The sequence below is a fragment of the Macrobrachium rosenbergii genome, chromosome 49 (assembly GCF_040412425.1).
Source record: "Macrobrachium rosenbergii isolate ZJJX-2024 chromosome 49, ASM4041242v1, whole genome shotgun sequence".
NCBI classification, from domain to species: domain Eukaryota; kingdom Metazoa; phylum Arthropoda; class Malacostraca; order Decapoda; family Palaemonidae; genus Macrobrachium; species Macrobrachium rosenbergii.
Genome location: NC_089789.1, coordinates 39,556,106 through 39,574,096, shown reverse-complemented (window position 1 = coordinate 39,574,096; position 17,991 = coordinate 39,556,106). Strand labels below are relative to the sequence as shown.

General features: G+C 37.7%; 1 protein-coding gene across 1 annotated transcript in view; it reads right to left on the bottom strand.

The window, feature by feature from the left end:
* LOC136832277 (uncharacterized) overlaps positions 1–17,991 on the bottom strand; it is a 236,354-nt gene that overhangs the window by 2,102 nt on the left and 216,261 nt on the right. The window contains exon 3 of the mRNA XM_067093146.1: positions 3,490–3,604. Within this exon, the coding sequence (XP_066949247.1) occupies positions 3,490–3,604 (115 nt within the window). The remainder of the gene's footprint in view (positions 1–3,489; positions 3,605–17,991) is intronic.

The window sequence follows — 17,991 nt, the reverse complement described above, 5'->3', positions numbered from 1 at the left end:
CCCCCCAAAAAAAAAAGACCCACAACTCTGTTACTTATGATACAGCATGATTAGATTTTGATTTTATCAAGAGCAACTTAATACCGCTGCTGTCATTGAGTTTTTCCAAAATTCCCTCTCTCAGAACAGAACATCTGTGGCTACTTTCTCGATCAGTGTTTCCAAAACTCAGGTATTCAAAATCCATCAGTTTTGAATTTTTTGTATCCTGAAAGTTTTTCCGTAATTTTGTCACACAATAGAACTTTTTTTATAACGTTTTCCTTCGTAATATGCAATCTATTGAAGATGTTTTCCTTGATGCGTCACTAATGGATAATGCTTTCTTCCGGGAAAAACATCCATGAACGATATCTTTCTTTTTATTACTCATGATGTTATACTCCGTAATATAGTATCAGTATATTACGAAAAAAGATTTTAAAAGATTTTAGTAATTCATCATAACACGGCATCTATATCTATGGATAATGTTTTCTCTGCGTGCCAATATCTTTAGGTCCAGCACACTCCTAACCCTTGTCACTCATAACGCAACATCTATGGGTAATGAAAGCTTTCCTCGCCAACCCTGCAATATCTCGGCGCTGATGAAAGTTTTGCCTGACACTCCGGAGTCATTCCGTCGGGGGGCCGAGAGAGTGACGAAATTAACGGAACTAATGGCCCCGGTGATGAGCGAAAGAGAAGGCATTAAGGTGCCACCCCAGCTGCTATTGTTGCTGTTAACAGACCTCGGGCGAGGAATTAGTAAGGGGTCTCCTCGGCTTCTCTTTAAAGCGCCGTTAAATGGGATTGAATGCCCGGGCTTTCAGTGTTCGAGGCAGGCGGGGAGGGAGGGAGGGCGGTGGGGCGGGGGCGTTGCTGGATGCTGCTGCTGTTGTTGCTGTCGCTGCTGTTGCTGCTGTCATGTTGGAGATGATGATGATGATGGTATAGCGATGATGGTGATGATGATGATGCAGTTACTCTCTCTCTCTCTCTCTCTCTCTCTCTCGTGTTTTCTTTTGTATGTGCATATATATGTATATGTATATACATATGTATGTATACATATGTATGTATATGTGTATATATATATATATATATGTATATATATATATATATATATATATATATATATATATATATATATATATATATATAACAGAGAGAGAGAGAGAGAGAGAGAGAGAGAGAGAGAGAGAGAGAGAGAGAGAGAGAGAGAGAGGAGAGGTATTTACATATTTATATATATAAATAAATCTGATATACTGTATATTCACATAAATACATACGTAAATGCAAGATGAGCATACACTATACAACATATGAAGAAAGAAAATACTATGCAGCTTTGCAGAACTGAATACTTTGGCATCCCCCATCTCTCTCTCTCTCTCCCATTTGAAGAAATGTAAAAAAAAATGACGGTGCATGGTATATGGTTAAAAAAAAAAAAAGAGAGAGAGAGAGGGAAGTGTATGTGACTTTTCTTTTTCCATTCCGGCCAACGAAGTTGGTAACCAGATATCCCAAAATGGTAATGGAATTTCAGCCGACCTCCAGCTTCGTCGGATTTATTTATTTTTCATCCGAGTCATTCACGATGGCTTGATTGGTGTTCAAGCTACCGCTTCTAACCTCCCCCCTCCCAGAATCCTAGAGTGCGGGACGGGGAATTGAACGTTTTCACCGAGTAACTTAACGTTTTTCCGACGTATCTAACTTTTTTTTCCGTTGGAGGGTTTTGCAGTACTTTGACTCAGTTGTTTTTCTCTCAAGCTTTTTCCTTTTTCTTTATTTTTTTTATTGACTCCCAACAATTATCCCATTTTCCTTATTTTCTTGTCTCGGTTGCCGAGGTGGGCATGTATTTCTTTTTAATTGGCTGGATGTAGAAGATGGAGTGGGGTGGGGGTTGGGGGGGAGAGGTGTTACGTGGTTGGTATGTTCATCCATAATGCCCTTCTGTAATCATTTTTTACTGGATCCGTTTTTTTGTTGTGTAGAGACCGAGACTGATTGAAAATTCGTAATTGAGAGAAGAGAATTTTCAACTTTTGTTTCGAAATTATTCCTCAGTATCGGAAGAAATTTACAAATGCCCACCTTTCTCTGATTATGGTGATTTTAGGCTTTTTCGCAATGTCATGTTCTCGGTTCTAATTCTTACTAATACCTTTTCTTCCCAACATTTTTATATTATTAATATTAAAAATTGCTACATCTTCATTAGAGCAAAAATACTATTCTTTGTGTCTTGTTGCCTGTTCCTGTGATGTTTTCATTTTTTTTTTTTTTTGCGTGAAATTTACCAAAATTAAGCCGTGAATTATACCCCACTGATTTGAAGCCTTTTTGATTACCCTGCAAACGACCGAATTTTTCAGTTCGTGTTGTTTCCTAATATTTTTCTGTCATTTTAATTCTTTCAGTGTGATCACTCTTGATGCAGGCTTCTTGACCTCACTGTGAATCACTAGTGCTAACTCCAGGCTCCCAACGGCTGTTGCAAGCTTCTATGCATTCGTTTTTGGGATGAGATTTTTTGTGTCATCTTTGATTCGATGCGAGTGAGCGAACTCATCGAGTTTCTTTTGGACTGCTACTGAATTTGATTGGACATAAAATGCAGAGTTTCATTTAGAACATGGGATCATAATCTTCCATATTTTTGTTCTTCTTTTACTTTTTTTTTCCTTCAGTCTTCAGATAGATGGAACATGTCGCAAACACACGTCTGTAACTTATCGCACACAAACAACGAAGAAGTTGAATACAAGTTAACGACGTGTTGATAGTCGTAACCAGTGCTTTATGTAATTTTCCCCCGGTCGTTGACATGTTTGGGACCTCTTGGTTTTATGTAGGCAACAAGTTTCCGACGTGTTTTTATGACATATTTTACCTAGGATGTATATCCTATCTATCGTCCTTGCCACTCAAATTTTGTAACGGCACCACCTCCTTATGCTTACTCATCCTTCTTCTTCATAACCACACCACCTTATAATATACTTACTCATCATCCTCATCCTCCTGGTTCCTAACCACACCACCTCCTTATATTTACTCGTCAACTCATCTTCCTGCTTCCTAGCCACACCACCTCCTTGTACTTACCCGTCATCCTCATCCTCCTTCTTCCTGGCCACACCACCTCCTTGTACTTACTCGTCATCCTCATCCTCCTTCTTCCTAGCCACACCACTTCCTTATACTTACTCGTCATCCTCATCCTTCCTAACCACACCACCTCCTTATACTTACTCATCATCCTCATGCTTCCTAGCCACACCACCTCCGTATACTTACTTATCATCCTCCTTCTTCCTAGCCACACCACTTCCTTATACTTACTCATCATCCTCATCCTCCTTCTTCCTAGCCACACCACCTCCTTATACTTACTCGTCAACCTGATCCTCCTTCTTCCTAACCACACCACCTCCTTATACTTACTCATCACCCTCCTTCTTCCTAGCCACACCACTTCCTTATACTTACTCATCATCCTCATCCTCCTTCTTCTTCGAGGCCTGTTCCTCCTCATCCTCGTTGTACCTCCTGTTCCGTCGAGCTCGCCTGTCGCCACTGTCCTCCGACTCCCGCCGTGCCTCGTCTGGAGGGGAGAGAAAGCGGGAGCGTTCAGTGAGGGAACAACTCAAGTGTCGCTTTTTAGACTCAGTTTGAACAGGAATCATGGGATTTTCTCTGATGATATTAAAATGATCTGCTATATTGTTCATACACTCATAGATTCCCGAAGGTTTTTATGGTGATTTAAAGGGAAGATGGTGTTCGATTGTGTGCTAGGCCTATGTGTAATTGAATTAGAAGTGTTATGATAAGCCTATGTGTTATAATTTTAGCCCTAGTTTAAAGGGAATCATGGGATTTTCTCTAATGATTTTAAAATCAATTTTTTTGGCTCTGTATACTCTTAGATTCCTGAAGGGTTTTGTGGCAATTTTAAAGGGAAGCTGTGTTCGATTGTATGCTAGGCCTATGTGTAATAATTTTAGAGCTAGTTTAGAAAGGAATCGTGAGATTTTTTCGATGATTTTAAAATAAATAAATTGTGACAAGATTTATATATTCTTATATTAATGAAGGTTTTTGTGTTGATTAAAAGGGAATATTGTGTTCGATTGTATTTACTCTTATGTTTTGAATTTTACAAAGGCCTAGGAGTCGTGTTATTTTTCGATATTTAAATAAATTTGTTATTAGATTTATATACTTATGGATTCCTGAAGTTTTTTTTATGATTTAGAGGGTAGATGGTATGCTACGATTGTATTTACTCCTGGATTTGAAATTTTGTAATAGGCCTATAATTTCAAAATAAGAAGTCGTTGGATTGTGTTTGAAGATAAATCTTTAAAGTTTCCGTGCTCATTTTCCAGTCAGACAGTAACCAGTTACATTTACGAAAAATTCTCTTGTTCCTTTAGGTCAACAGTGGGTAGTGTAGTCCAAGTTTAGTGAAAGGAATCGATTGTATTTACTAGATTACGCTTTAGGGATTCGTAAAACCAGTCAAGTCCTCTAAGCTGAAAATTAATTAAATGGATATGGTGACTGAGGCACAAGAAACATGCAATCAGTTTTTAAGTTTTGCTTTTCGTAAGTGCTTACGATAGACAACTTTGTCGAGGTCACAGGCAACAGTTTTGATACTGAACTGACTCTCTTGAGGATAATTTGTTTCCAAGGATCCTGAAGGAATTATAGAGAAGAGTGTATAAATATGCTTATATACTGTATATACATGCAATATATAAATACATTATATATATATACATACGTATATATATATATATATATATATATATATATATATATATGTGTGTGTGTGTGTGTGTGTGTGTGTGTGTGTGGTAAGGTTCCCAACAACGATCTGTCAGGTACAAAATACACAGCTTGGGTCAACAAAAGGGCAAAATATCTTTTCCCCCAGCTTGGGATCAGTCTCAGGACTTTACCTAGTTATGCAAGGCTGATATCCACTGGAGCATCTGTAACCTATTCATATACATAGACATGTAATACCCTTTAAAAGATTCGTGCCTATGCTTCAGTGTCAGAAGTAATGGTAATTACTCGGTCTAGAAGTCAGTTTTTCCCCCTGTTAGCGTCGTAACAGGCGTACAGGCAGATCTGACTCCCAAGTCAACAATATCTACTGTTTTAGCCGTGAGGGATATTATGGTATAGGTTGTGTCTTGTTTTACTTCAAATGTGCAAACATTTTTCGTATGGAAGAGACCCAAAAGCCCATTAATATGCAGAAGCGAGTTGATAAATAAATAAATGCAGATGAACGAACGCTCAGACTCAAACTTAGGCTATACGTTTTGTGCTGTTTCAGTTTTTAAACTTAGTATGTAATAACCAACTGAGGTGAACAATTAAAAAAAATGTTCAAAATAGCAACTGAGAACATTTGACAATGTGATCTCTCCATAATACAATAATGGTACACAAACATATACATATGTATTATATACACATACACGTATGTATATGTATGTGTGTATATATTTAAATATATATATATATGTATAGTGTTTGTATATGTATATGTATGATTACATTTTTTCGCTATTTCTTGCATGTTTACCCATAATACTTTTAGCCGATGAGGAAATGATGTCAACAGCAAACATTTAAAGACAGTAAATGATAAAACCTCTTATTAATTTGATTTAACTTGCAAAGGTAAATCCAGCCATTGTTTCTTTGCCTTTAAACAAATGACATTCTATCCGTAAACACAAATTTCGTCTCGTACAGCACAGGAAATTATATGGTAATTGGCAACTATCAAACGATACCCCACCACGCTCTGAGCAGCAACGTTTACCCTTGGAATTAAGATCGCGTTGGTGTGTATTTGTTAACGCCCGTCAGCTTGATGTATTTGTTGTTTGTGGTTCGTGTGGAAATTCGATTACAGTTACCGTCGCGTGTTCTCATTGATGTATGTTCGTGTTGTTGGTGGGCCATTTTCGTTTTGTGAGAGATAAACCTACCGCTCAGACAACGTGGGCATTGGCATTCGTGAACCAGCCCCCTTGCCAAAAGGACTCGACAGTTAATGGTAGGTGTAAATCTGTGGGTAAATTCGGGTATTTGGAACTCAGTTCTGACAAGTAAGCTTTGTAAGGACATATTATATTCGGTAAAGTTTTGCTATAAGACCCCAACCGCTCATATTAGCGCCATGTTTGGTGGTACCAGCCCCATGGGAATGTCCCATAAAAAAAAACAAAAAAAAAAGACTAAACATCTCCATATGGTAAATTTGCGATAGGTTTCAGTATGATTTTCTTCTTAAGTATATTAAGGAGGCTTGAAAGCATAGCATAAAAACTAAAGCATTAAGCTGTGGTATATGACGGGCATGTAAATTATTTTGGTATATATATACGGAGAGATTCGGTGTAGTTTGGCCTAGCCCAAGATTCCCCTAGCCTAACCTACGTGTTTTTGTTGTGATGTGGTAGGCTAGGCTGAGTGGTATTTGTAAGTTTTATTCTTTTGCAGTTATTTGGTTGTCTGGCTATTTGCAAAAGTATATTTTGGAATTATTTGTTATTCTTCGCAGTTTTATTTTTAATTTATTCGTTTGCGTTTGTGATAGCTTTTTAAAAATTTTCCATTGAACCAGCGTTTTTCTGCTCAGTGCGTGGGAAGGTGACAGCACACAAGTTGAGAGGGCATTGTGGTTATTCCAGTTACGCTGCATATGTTATAAACGCAATATAAATAGAAAATTTTTCAGTATGAAGCCCACCTTTATGGATAAGTATGGGTAGGAATGGAAAAATACGATGAAATTAGCCAGCAACAATTGCGTAGGATTGTGCATTGGTGTTAATATTGATTCCGTTTTGTCCGTTAAAAGTCCATCACTAATATGTGGTAGTTCTGTAAGTTTATGGACATTGCCTATTATTTTTTTACACTATTTAATTTGTTTTAACTATATTTTTCAGGTGTCGGATAAACAAAATAAGATTTGCCATTGCCAGTTGCCCCGTTTTAGTTCCAGAATAAATTATAGCCCTATAGATTTCTGAATTACGTCGGGGTATATATATTTATCCTGATTAGCCCTGGAATTAGGATTTTCTCAGTGTAGGAATTCAAGTTCTTATATAATTTTTCTGTGTTGGTTTCGAGGTATCACTCACGGCGATGTCACACCTCCCACCTATGACTAGTTTGTGAATTACTTCGTGTGGAACATTTGTTGCTGTGTGGGAATATGCAGTCTTTTTTCTCTGTTCATCATCGTTCTCATCATTATCTCCAGTCACTCAGACATTTCAATAGTTTCCTTGAACAGCATATAGTCTCAGACATCTGTTTCGAATATAAGAGTCTAATTCACGAGTCTAATTCTTGAATACCTCTTTTAAATTTCTCTGGGGGGGGGGTGATAGCGCCGTCGGTGCACCTCAGATGGTGCTCTGCAGGCATAACTACGGTGGATCCTGACTTGCAGCGTCCCTTCGGCCCCTAACTACACCCACTTTGTAGTGTTTTACTTTGTTTATTCCCGCTTCCTTTCTTCAGTCTTACTGTCTAGCGCCTCCATCTATTACTTCTTAGCGCAACCGTGGGGTTTTCTCCCAGTTCCACCTTTAAATCCTTGTACGTCATCTAGTTTATTTTCTGGAATATCTTGCTGGCGGCCACTTTGCAACTCCCTATTTTCACTGTATTCAGCGCCGAGTGGCCGACAGTGCCCCACTGCTGGCCAGAATTTACAAATCAAAATCTCTTTAAAGTTTTAGTTCTTGCTGTAAGTTATTGACAAGCCAGGGCGACGTGTGCTCAGAATTGCGTTCCTCAACGTGATCTCCGTTGCATCTTGACCGCGAAGGCGTCGGGAAACAACCGCGGCCCTCCCTCCTTCCCCTGAAATTTTGAAAGTCCTTGTTTTCTTGACATTTCCTTTGGCCTTTCCATTCGGTGCATTCTTCATCCTGCGCGGCCTTCGTTCTGCATATGCTCTCCTGCAAACTTTATTATATCCTCCTCCCTCTCCTGCGGGTGCCTTTCAACTTTATGTTCCCTCCCGCCACTTCTCCCGAGGAGCCTCTTATTATTTCACTGCTATCATGCAAAGTTTACATCCTTCGCTGGGTGGCTGTCAACTTTATATCCGCCTCCCACTCTTCCCAGGGAGCCTCCCTCGTTATCTTTTCAGGCTGTGTGGAAAACAGAAATAATGGCGCTTATTCCCATCCTGATTTCAGCGTAAAATTTATAATTGTGAATGTTGCCTTATCTTTTCCGTTCTAATCCACATGGAATTATCATCATCGTTATTATTATTTATCACAGATTGTAAAAAATTTGTATTGAATAAAACTATTGCCATTAATTTGATTAGCAGGTTCCTATAGATCAGAATGTTCATAAGTCAAAAAAAAAAAAATGTCGTCACCAGTATTTTCTTTTTCGATTATACCCCGCTGTCGAGTATTCTTCACTTCGATTATACCCCGCTGTCGAGTATTCTTCACTTCGATTATAACCCGCTGTCGAGTATTCTTCATTTCGGGAACCTTGCAGACGATGTCGACGATATATATTAAAGTACATATAAAGGAAATGGTTGTGTTTTCACCATTGTATGTCACTTGTTTTAATTGGCATCGCCACAACGTGCGTTGACAGCAACTTAGCGCAGTCAATTTCGCTTCCTTGCGTAAAATATTTAGTGCTTTTACTTTGCATTTTCTCTTATTCTGTATATTTTCATGATGAAATGCATGATGGTTTACGAATGATTTTGCTGCACCTTCTTTATCGTGCGCTTCATCTCGAGCGATGTCGTTGTTTCATAACTATTTCTTCCGGAGTAGGGTTATACAAAATGACAGCCTAAGACTATAGGCCTATATGGGCTGCTGGGGGGCATTAGGGAGATAAGACCCGCATATTAAAAGTTGGTGGCACATCAGGAACAATGATAATACATCATTCTTGACAAGTACATTATCCTGTTGCACCTATAGGCCCAGCTAAGGAGACCATATATCATAACAGTTTGTAGCCCTCACGCGGAGTACAAGGCTTCTCCTTAACAAGGTGGTCCATCTACCAACTACTGTACATTGTGTTATTAGATGTCATGTTTGGTGATTTATAGCAAAGACGCTTGCGGGTGGGAATTTCGCTTAACTGGTCCGAATGTGTATGTGGACTTTTTTTTTTTTTAGGATGAAGAGCTTTAAGCAAGAATTATGATTTTTTTATTATTCTAAATGCTCGAGAACTTATACATTACAAGACTTTTGTAAAACTGGAGAAATTAACCGATGAAGGAAAGGTAAATTAGAAAAAAACTTGGAGAATGCAGATGATACACGAGAACTCTCTCTCTCTCTCTCTCTCTCTCTCTCTCTCTCTCTCTCTCTCTCTCTCTCTCTCTCTCTCTCTCTCATTTTCTTATGGAAGCTTTCTGGACAGTGAATTGTTAGACGGTCCACCAGTTTAAGTTTTAATGTGACAATGCCCATTGTCTGGTGTTTTCTCAGGAGACACCATTGTTAAGGGGGAATAGCTTAAATCTGAAATGTATTGAAACCATTCTCTACGCGGCTCTCGTGAAATTTGTTTCTCTCTCTCGCCAGGCTCTCTCTCTCTGATTGTGATTCAGGATTATTGTGGTTCCGAATTGATGGTCTCTGTTTTTTTATGTGATTATTTTTTTTTCTCTCTCATATGAATGGCTAATGTTGGTATTTTTTCTCTCTCTTAGTTCTAGGTACCTGTGAATGTGAATGTTTTGTTTCTCTTGTAATATATTTATGTATATATATACTGTATATATGTATATATATATACACACACGAGTATATATATACAGACATACATAACATACGTACATACATATATATGTATATATATATATATACACAGACAATTACGTACAGGCTGCATGCTCACATAAGCCTATACAATAATGAGTGTGTGCGTTTCCACCCTCCCGACTGACAGACAGGCTGGCGGTCTTTAATCTCCACAGGATTAAACCCGGTGTTTTGTGCACTGCCCGAAAATTGCAATTTTCCCAACGACGCGTTGATACGCGGCGTCATCGAAATTTGTTTGGCATTCAGTTCTCTCGCCAGGCTCGACTAACTTCGAAAATGAAGTGGTCACCCCACTCCTGATTGGTGATTGGCGCCGGGATTATTGTGGTTCCGAATGGATGGTGGAACGAACGGTTGCAATGGACGCCGCAGAATACGAGAATAAGTTAGAACAACTGTTTGAAACACAATGACGTTCAGCAAAAAACCGGACATTTTTATGTGCGTTGACAAAATTATTTTTTTATAAGACGTTTTCTTTTTTAGGTATCCGAAGGGCATTTAAAACATAACATGAACCTGATAGACGAATTATCCAAAATTAACGTAAAGACATATGAATGGCTAATGATGGTATAATGTTTTTTAAATTTTTCTCGTATTGTTCATTCTTAGTTGTAGGGTAACTGTGGCCATGGAATGTGAATGTTTTTGAATTTCTGAAAAGGAAGAGGGGGAAAAGTTGATTATCGTAAAATATATATTTATATATATATATATATATATATATAATAATATATATATATCATATATATATATATATAGGAAGGAGAATATATACTGTATATATTATGTATGGTATAAGACACACACCAATGTATAAATATGCAGGTTCTCCATTTATATAATAAAATATTAATGATAGGGTTATATATATATATATAGTTATATATATATATTATATATACATACATACATACATTGAAAAGAACATACATACACACACATCACAAGCTGAAGTTGTCAAAAACACCATTAGAATAAAATAATCCCAGGAACAGCAGTTCGTTACCCTGCGCAGGAGCTCTTCTCACACCCAAGGTAAAGAAAGGAAACTGTTTTCCGTTACTCGTGGACCAACAAACATCTAGAATGGTTGTACAGAACGTGGATAATCTTGCGCCAACGCGCCTAAAGACAGCATATCTAGAAAAATCCTCTCCAGGCTCAATAATTCACGCCTCCATTGGTTTTGTGTTGAAACTTTAACGAAGACGAACCTCGAAGTTTGATGGGACATTCGTGGGCTCTGAGTTAACACACACCACAGGTCAAGAGAGGGTGGAGGTTTCATGGCAGCGTATAGGAAGAGCTATGGCGATTATATAAATACGTATATGGGAAAAGCATATAGATATATATACACGTCACTTTTTTATCTGATGTTATGCATTCTTATTACCAACTATGACCTTTCTTAACTTGATCGATTTGGACTGTTTGTCCACTTGTACTTTTGAATTATGATACCAAGTTTACGTCCTTTTGTAATTCTACTAATGCACAGAACAAATGCCTGAACTTAAATAAAAGAAACACTTTTATCTGGGAAAAAATACCTTTCTTAACGATTTCTTCACACCGTTTGTCACTGCAAAGCCCTGAACTTAAATAAAAAAAAGAAACGAAAAATACTAATTCGAAACCCAGTATGGCTTGTGAGTTCGAGTACTGTCGTGACAGTAAGAACATATTGTGGGTGTTGCAGATGCAAATATATATGAGATAAAGTAACCACCAAATATATATACATATAATTTATATATATGTATATATAAATAAAGGCAGTGCCAGAAAGGAAAGAGAAACGACGGAATGGTGCTAGGCCTTTCGACTTACTGTCCTTTACTTAGCAGTCTGCTAAGTAAAGGACAATAAGTCGAAAGGCCTAGCACCACCGTCGTTTCTCTTTCCTTCGCGGCATTGCCTTTATTTATATATTCATCACGTTCCATATTTGCGTAATTCATTTATACATATGTATATATATAAAATTAAAATATATATATATATATATATATATATATATATATATATATATATATATATATATATATATATATATATTTACTGTGTGTGTACGTGTGTGTATGTGTGTCTGTGTAGTTTTGGTGTTTTTGTGAGTATACGTGTTGATATTTACTTGTCTGTTCATGTATCGTCATTCGTTATTTAATCAAGGCCTTTGGGTTTGAAATTCTCTTTATTACTGTATTAGTTTTACCGGAGGAGTTTCAGTGTAGTTTACTTTGAGAAGTCATACGACCTTGTACTTGTTTTCAGGCAGTGTACTTGGAATTTTATTATTATTATTATTATTATTATTATTATTATTATTATTATTATTATTATTATTATTATTAGTAGTAGTATTATTAGTTATAGTATTAGCAGTAGTAGTAGTAGTAGTAGTAGTAGTTTCCAATAAATATTCGGTTTCACTGAAAGAAACAAAAGTTCTTGGAGCTCTTTGAAAGCCGTCTACAAAATTGAATATTCATTTGTGGAAATAGAAAAAGGGAATTATAATATTTATAGCTTATAGCAACAAGCAAACAACTAACACACACAAAAAAAGAAAAAATCCAAAACCCAAAAAGCGAAAGAGGTGTACAAGAACTGCAGAACCACCACCAAGAGCAGCTCACGTCGAAAGAGAGAGAGAGAGAGAGAGAGAGAGAGAGAGAGAGAGAGAGAGAGAGAGAGAGAGAATCCTTGCATGAATCAAGCGAAAGCTTATCTCGGCTCTTCCGTGGCTCATCTGCTTCTAATATCGTGCTTGCATGGCTCCCAAACACACCGGGCCGCCGTGAGAAAAGATTACCCGGGCTCGCTTCCCTTAAATGAAATGCACAGCTTTACAACTCTGTTTGGCAAATGAGTGCTGCTGCTGCTGCTCCTGCTGCTGGTGTTGTTGTCCCACGTATGCGAGTAGTAAGTGGATCCGGCGCCTTTTAGTGGGAGTGGCTGGGTGCTGTGTTCTGTTTCCGTTTGCTCGGGTGTGTTTTGTTTTATTTTCATGCATGTGGGTCGTTCGTTTGATTATTAGCATGCCAGCACGCACTCGCATTTGTGCATACACATTTATATGTATATATAAATGTATATATATAATATATAATGTATATTATAGTGTGTATGTTTGTATTAATGTCATTTTACTGTACTGTAATAGTATTCTCTGAAATTAAAATGGCTATGAGAACAAAACGAACGCACAAGAATACCCAGAAATACCATACTTTTCGTTTTACTCTACTTGAAATCTGATCAGTGGTAAATGTGGAAAGGAGGCGGGTGACAATATCACTCCTGTCAGCCACTTTCTTTCCACATTTTGCTGTCATCAGATCTGAAATAATGGCCCCAAAATGAAAATTTTTTGTGCGTTAATTTTGGAAGGTGCTATCAACTAAAGTTAGCACAGTGGCTGAGAGTCTGAGACATTCATCGCATGGCTCAAGCTGAGCCAAGTGCAACAGCCAGGGAGACTACACCTTTACCTTCCCTCTGAAGTCTTTTGGAATTCTCTTTCTGCTTCCGTTTTCCCTGTCAACTCTCCACCCTTTAGGTCAGCCTCTTATTTCGAAGTTAAGTCAACTCATATTCTCATCCCACACTATTCCCTCGTTTTCTTTTGGTCTTGGTCAGCTAAAAGCATCGGGTTGCCGTTCCTTTCGGCCTCTGCACTGGAAACAATTGTACATAGATCTCCTCTCTCCGTTTGTAAAAGGTTGGGAAATTGTGAAGAATGGACTCCCTCGTAATTACTCTGATGGCAGCTATATACAGACACCTCCCCTTCAGGAGGGTGCGTTCTCCTTTCATGTGTCGTGGCATTGCTTTTAGACTGCCGCTAAAGCACGCACAGCCCACCTGTGAAACGTCCCTGGGTTTTCACAGGATTCAAAAGGGTCAACCCCTTTCTAAGGATTCATTCAGCCCTGCTAGGAAAATAACCTTCCCTTTCATCTTGCTTCTGCCGTAGTTTACTGAAAGGGAAGTTCAAAACTGAAACTTAAGAGTTGGCCTCGGGTTATATTCGCGCAGATGAGGATTGGGCGATGGGGTTAACGCCCCTCCATTAAAAAACCATTACTCAACTTACAACTAATTTATTAAGTCTACTACAAGCAGCAGTTGGTCAGAATAATGTGCAAAAACCAGCATGAGTATGTGTGTTAGATTATAAAGAATTCATACCAGAAATACTCTTTTGCAAGTTTTCTTATCTGGAATTACATTGCATGATCCCGTCTTACTGTACTAAAGTTTTTATTGCGAATTTTTATGTTGGTTTTATTCGTGTTTCTTGCTGCAGCAACACCCGTCCTTATTCATTGAAAACTGGCTCTTTGTACTGCACGTATTGTTGTAAAAGAAACTTGAATTTATGAAACCTTCGATCGCCTGTGCATGATGTTCTTATAATGTTTGATTTGTTCATTTTAACAAGTGTGAATACATTCATATTGCTACCAGCCGTTCATACATCCTCTCTCTCTCTCTCTCTCTCTCTCTCTCTCTCTCTCTCTCTCTCTCTCTCTCTCTCAAGAGTGAAGTAACATTGTTGGATATTTATGAAATCTATGGGTTAGAAATTGTTTTCATATTCCAAACCATGTGTAATTTGAAATCGTAATACTGTACGTCACAATCGCCAGGTATTGAGTAGATTCATATTTCTGCACAAGAAGGTCGATTTAAAGAAGTTGCTTTAAACGTGGTTTGGCTTAGGTAACTTTTATGCATTGACCTTTGAAGTAAACACTGCGTTCTTGGCCCGCATTGTGCCCCTTTCACCGCTCAAACCAGACTTACGAGTTCTGTTGCAAGTTCTAAGCACTGAGTTTTTGCGACAAGTTGCCAGTTTCAGAGCACTAATCTTTGGGACGAACTGCAAGTTTCAAGCACTAATTTCTTCGGGGTGAGTTGCAAGCTTCTGAGCACTTGATTTTTTGGAAGGTTTGCAGGTTTCCAACCACTAGTTTTCTGGGACGAGTTGCAATTTTTTAAGCACTCATTTATTGGGATGAGTTGCAATTTCTAAGCACTGATATTTATGGGACTAATTGAGGGTTTCTAAGCACGAATTTTTATGGGACTAGTTGAGGGTTTCTAAGCGCGATTTTTATGGGACTAGTTAAGGGTTTCTAAGCACTAACTCTTATGGGACTAGTTGAGGGTTTCTAAACACGAATTCTTATGGGACTAGCTGAGGGTTTGTAAACACGAATTCTTATGGGACTAGTTGAGGGTTTCTGAGCACGAACTCTTATGGGACTAGTTAAGGGTTTCTAAGCACGAATTTTTATGGGACAAGTTGAGGGTTTCTAAGCACGAATTTTTATGGGACTAGTTGAGGGTTTCAAAGCACGAATTCTTATGGGACTAGTTAAGGGTTTCTAGGCACGAATTTTTATGGGACTAGTAGAGGGTTTCTGAGCACGAATTTTTATATAAGGGGGTAGTTGAGGGTTTCTAAACACGAATTCTTATTGTCCTAATTTAGGGTTTCTAAACACGAACTCTTATGGGACTACTTGAGGGTTTCTAAACACGAACTCTTATGGGACTAGGTGAGGGTTTCTGAGTGCGAATTCTTATGGGACTAGTTGTGGGTGTCTAAGCACGAATTTTTGGGACGAGTTCGCTAACTCGAATATTTCGAGTTGAAACGTCGAGTAATGGAGCAATCTTCACACAGCATTCCCAACTGCTCTCTCACTCCATAAACCAGTAGGCCTATGGCACCGACATCCTTCTTAGACAAAACAGCCAACGGCTTGGTAGTAATTAAAACGGCGTTAGGAGCGTCCTTTGTAGTTTCCGTCCTATAATTTTCCTGACGTCCTGCGGTCTCTCCTATAATGCTGCGCAGTTTATATTTTTTTTAGACTTTTGTCAGTGACGATACTATATTTTCTTTGTTTAATTACGCTATGGCACGAGATCCATTAGGTTGGCTGAGCTTTTACGTAATTGCATAATTGCTCTTGTCATTTGATTGTTTCCTGTGGGTATTTATAGGTAGGTGAAAAGACAGGTAGATTCGTAGGTAAAGAGAGAGAGAGAGAGAGAGAGAGAGAGAGAGAGAGAGAGAGAGACAGTCTGTGACTGAAGCTTAATCATCATTCAGGATTTTAATTATCCGTGATAAGGGAAAAATGCTGGAATAGGCTTCGTCTGTTCTGACTCGTTTGTGGTTTCTGTGTATTCTGAAGCAGTATATGTCATGGTGCTTTCAAAAAAAAAAAATAAATAAAAAATAACTGCAGTGTATTCGAAGTCATGTTGTGTGTCGCCATGTCATTAATTTCAAGGCCCTAGCGCAACGGTATTCTTGGAATGCATATTTGTCACATCATACCTTTGCCTTGTAGAGAGTGTGTTGAATTACGATGCAATTTCTCACTTTTTATTTGTTTTTAAGGCGTAAAAACCTTTAGTCATGAAGATGTATTTTGCTGTTATGCAAGAAATATGTTTAAAACTTGGGAGCATTGAAGCAATTTATTCAGCATGGTTGGACTTTAGTTAAGTAAGTTTTTCTATTACCTACATTTAATGTACACTTGTACCATAAGAGCTTTAGTAAAAAAAAAGTCAAGATCACTTTATTATTAAATGTATATTCATCCCTTTCCTAATTTCTTTATCACTAAGACCTTATGACCTTGGATTGCATTTATTGAAGGAACCCTGATAGATGGTATTGAAGGGAATAAGAGACCTGATATGGACCTCTGGCTTCTTCCCTTCCTACCGCTTCATTTTTCATCCCGATATTTCCAGTCCTACGCCTTCTCCGTTTTTTTTTTTTTTTTTGTCTCTCCGAAATATTGGGATGGGTCTCATTTACATAACCTCAGGTCGTCTCGTAAAGAATCGGTGGCATGGTCTCTCCCCACTCTCCTGTATGAGATTTTTCTTACGTCATAAATACCGTCGTCTCGTTGTTAGGGGAGCGTTATTTTTCATTTTTCCGGGTTGGATTGCTGTAACGTTAGTGTAACTGGATTCCTTTAAACAAAAGCCTTAGTTTACTTGTGTGTGTTTTTTTTTTGCACCTTGAGAAAAAAAACCTCATACATAACTTATACTTCACCTTATTACTGAGCAACTTTTTATTTTGTAGTTTGGTTTTATACTTCAATTTTACCCTTTGGTATTTTCCGCCATCATTCTTCATTGCTTTCTTCGTACTTTTATGTATTTCCATAAATATTCCTCTATTACTTTTCTCCACTTTTCTCCTGCTTCTAAGTACTTTATTACTATTCTTCTGTTACTTTTCTCCAGCTTTTAAGTATTTTCATTACTATTCATTACTTTTCTCCTGCTTATAGGTATTTTCATTATTTTTTCATTACCTTTCTCTTGCTTTGTATCATTTTCATCGTTTTTCATTACCTTTCTCTTGCTTGCAAGTTCATACACACATAAGAAATCGCTAGAAGGAAAGAGAAAGATAAAAAAAATACGCAGATTTTGTGAGCCAAGAAAAGACGTGAAATAGTTTCGGATGGGAAGTTTATAATAGCGATGGATTTGTTGGTTAAATTGAAAAGACTGATTTTATCCCCAGCTCAGACGGGTTTGTGAAGTGAGTCTACTGTTGGAAAAGGATATAGGTACGGCTGGGAAAGATTCTCTTCCCCCCTCCACTTGTTAGTTAGGATGGTCAAGGTCTCTCTCTCTCTCTCTCTCTCTCTCTCTCTCTCTCTCTCTCTCTCTCTCTTTTATGTATATAGATTTTCATATATATATATATATATATATATATATATATATATATATATATACATTTATATATATATATATATATATATATATATATATATATATATATATATATATATATATATAATATATATATATATATATATATATATATATATATACATACAATACAAACCTTTTTAAGATCCTCTCTCTCTCTCTCTCTCTCTCTCTCTCTCTCTCTCTCTCTCCAATACAAACCCATAACTATTTAAGATAGACGTGTATCCTGGTTGAGTCTCTCCTTATAGACGTGAAAAATACTTTCTAACGAATCTTTCGGGTAACTTTCATTCTCCAGAGGACATGTTGAGCATTTATCTCTGCG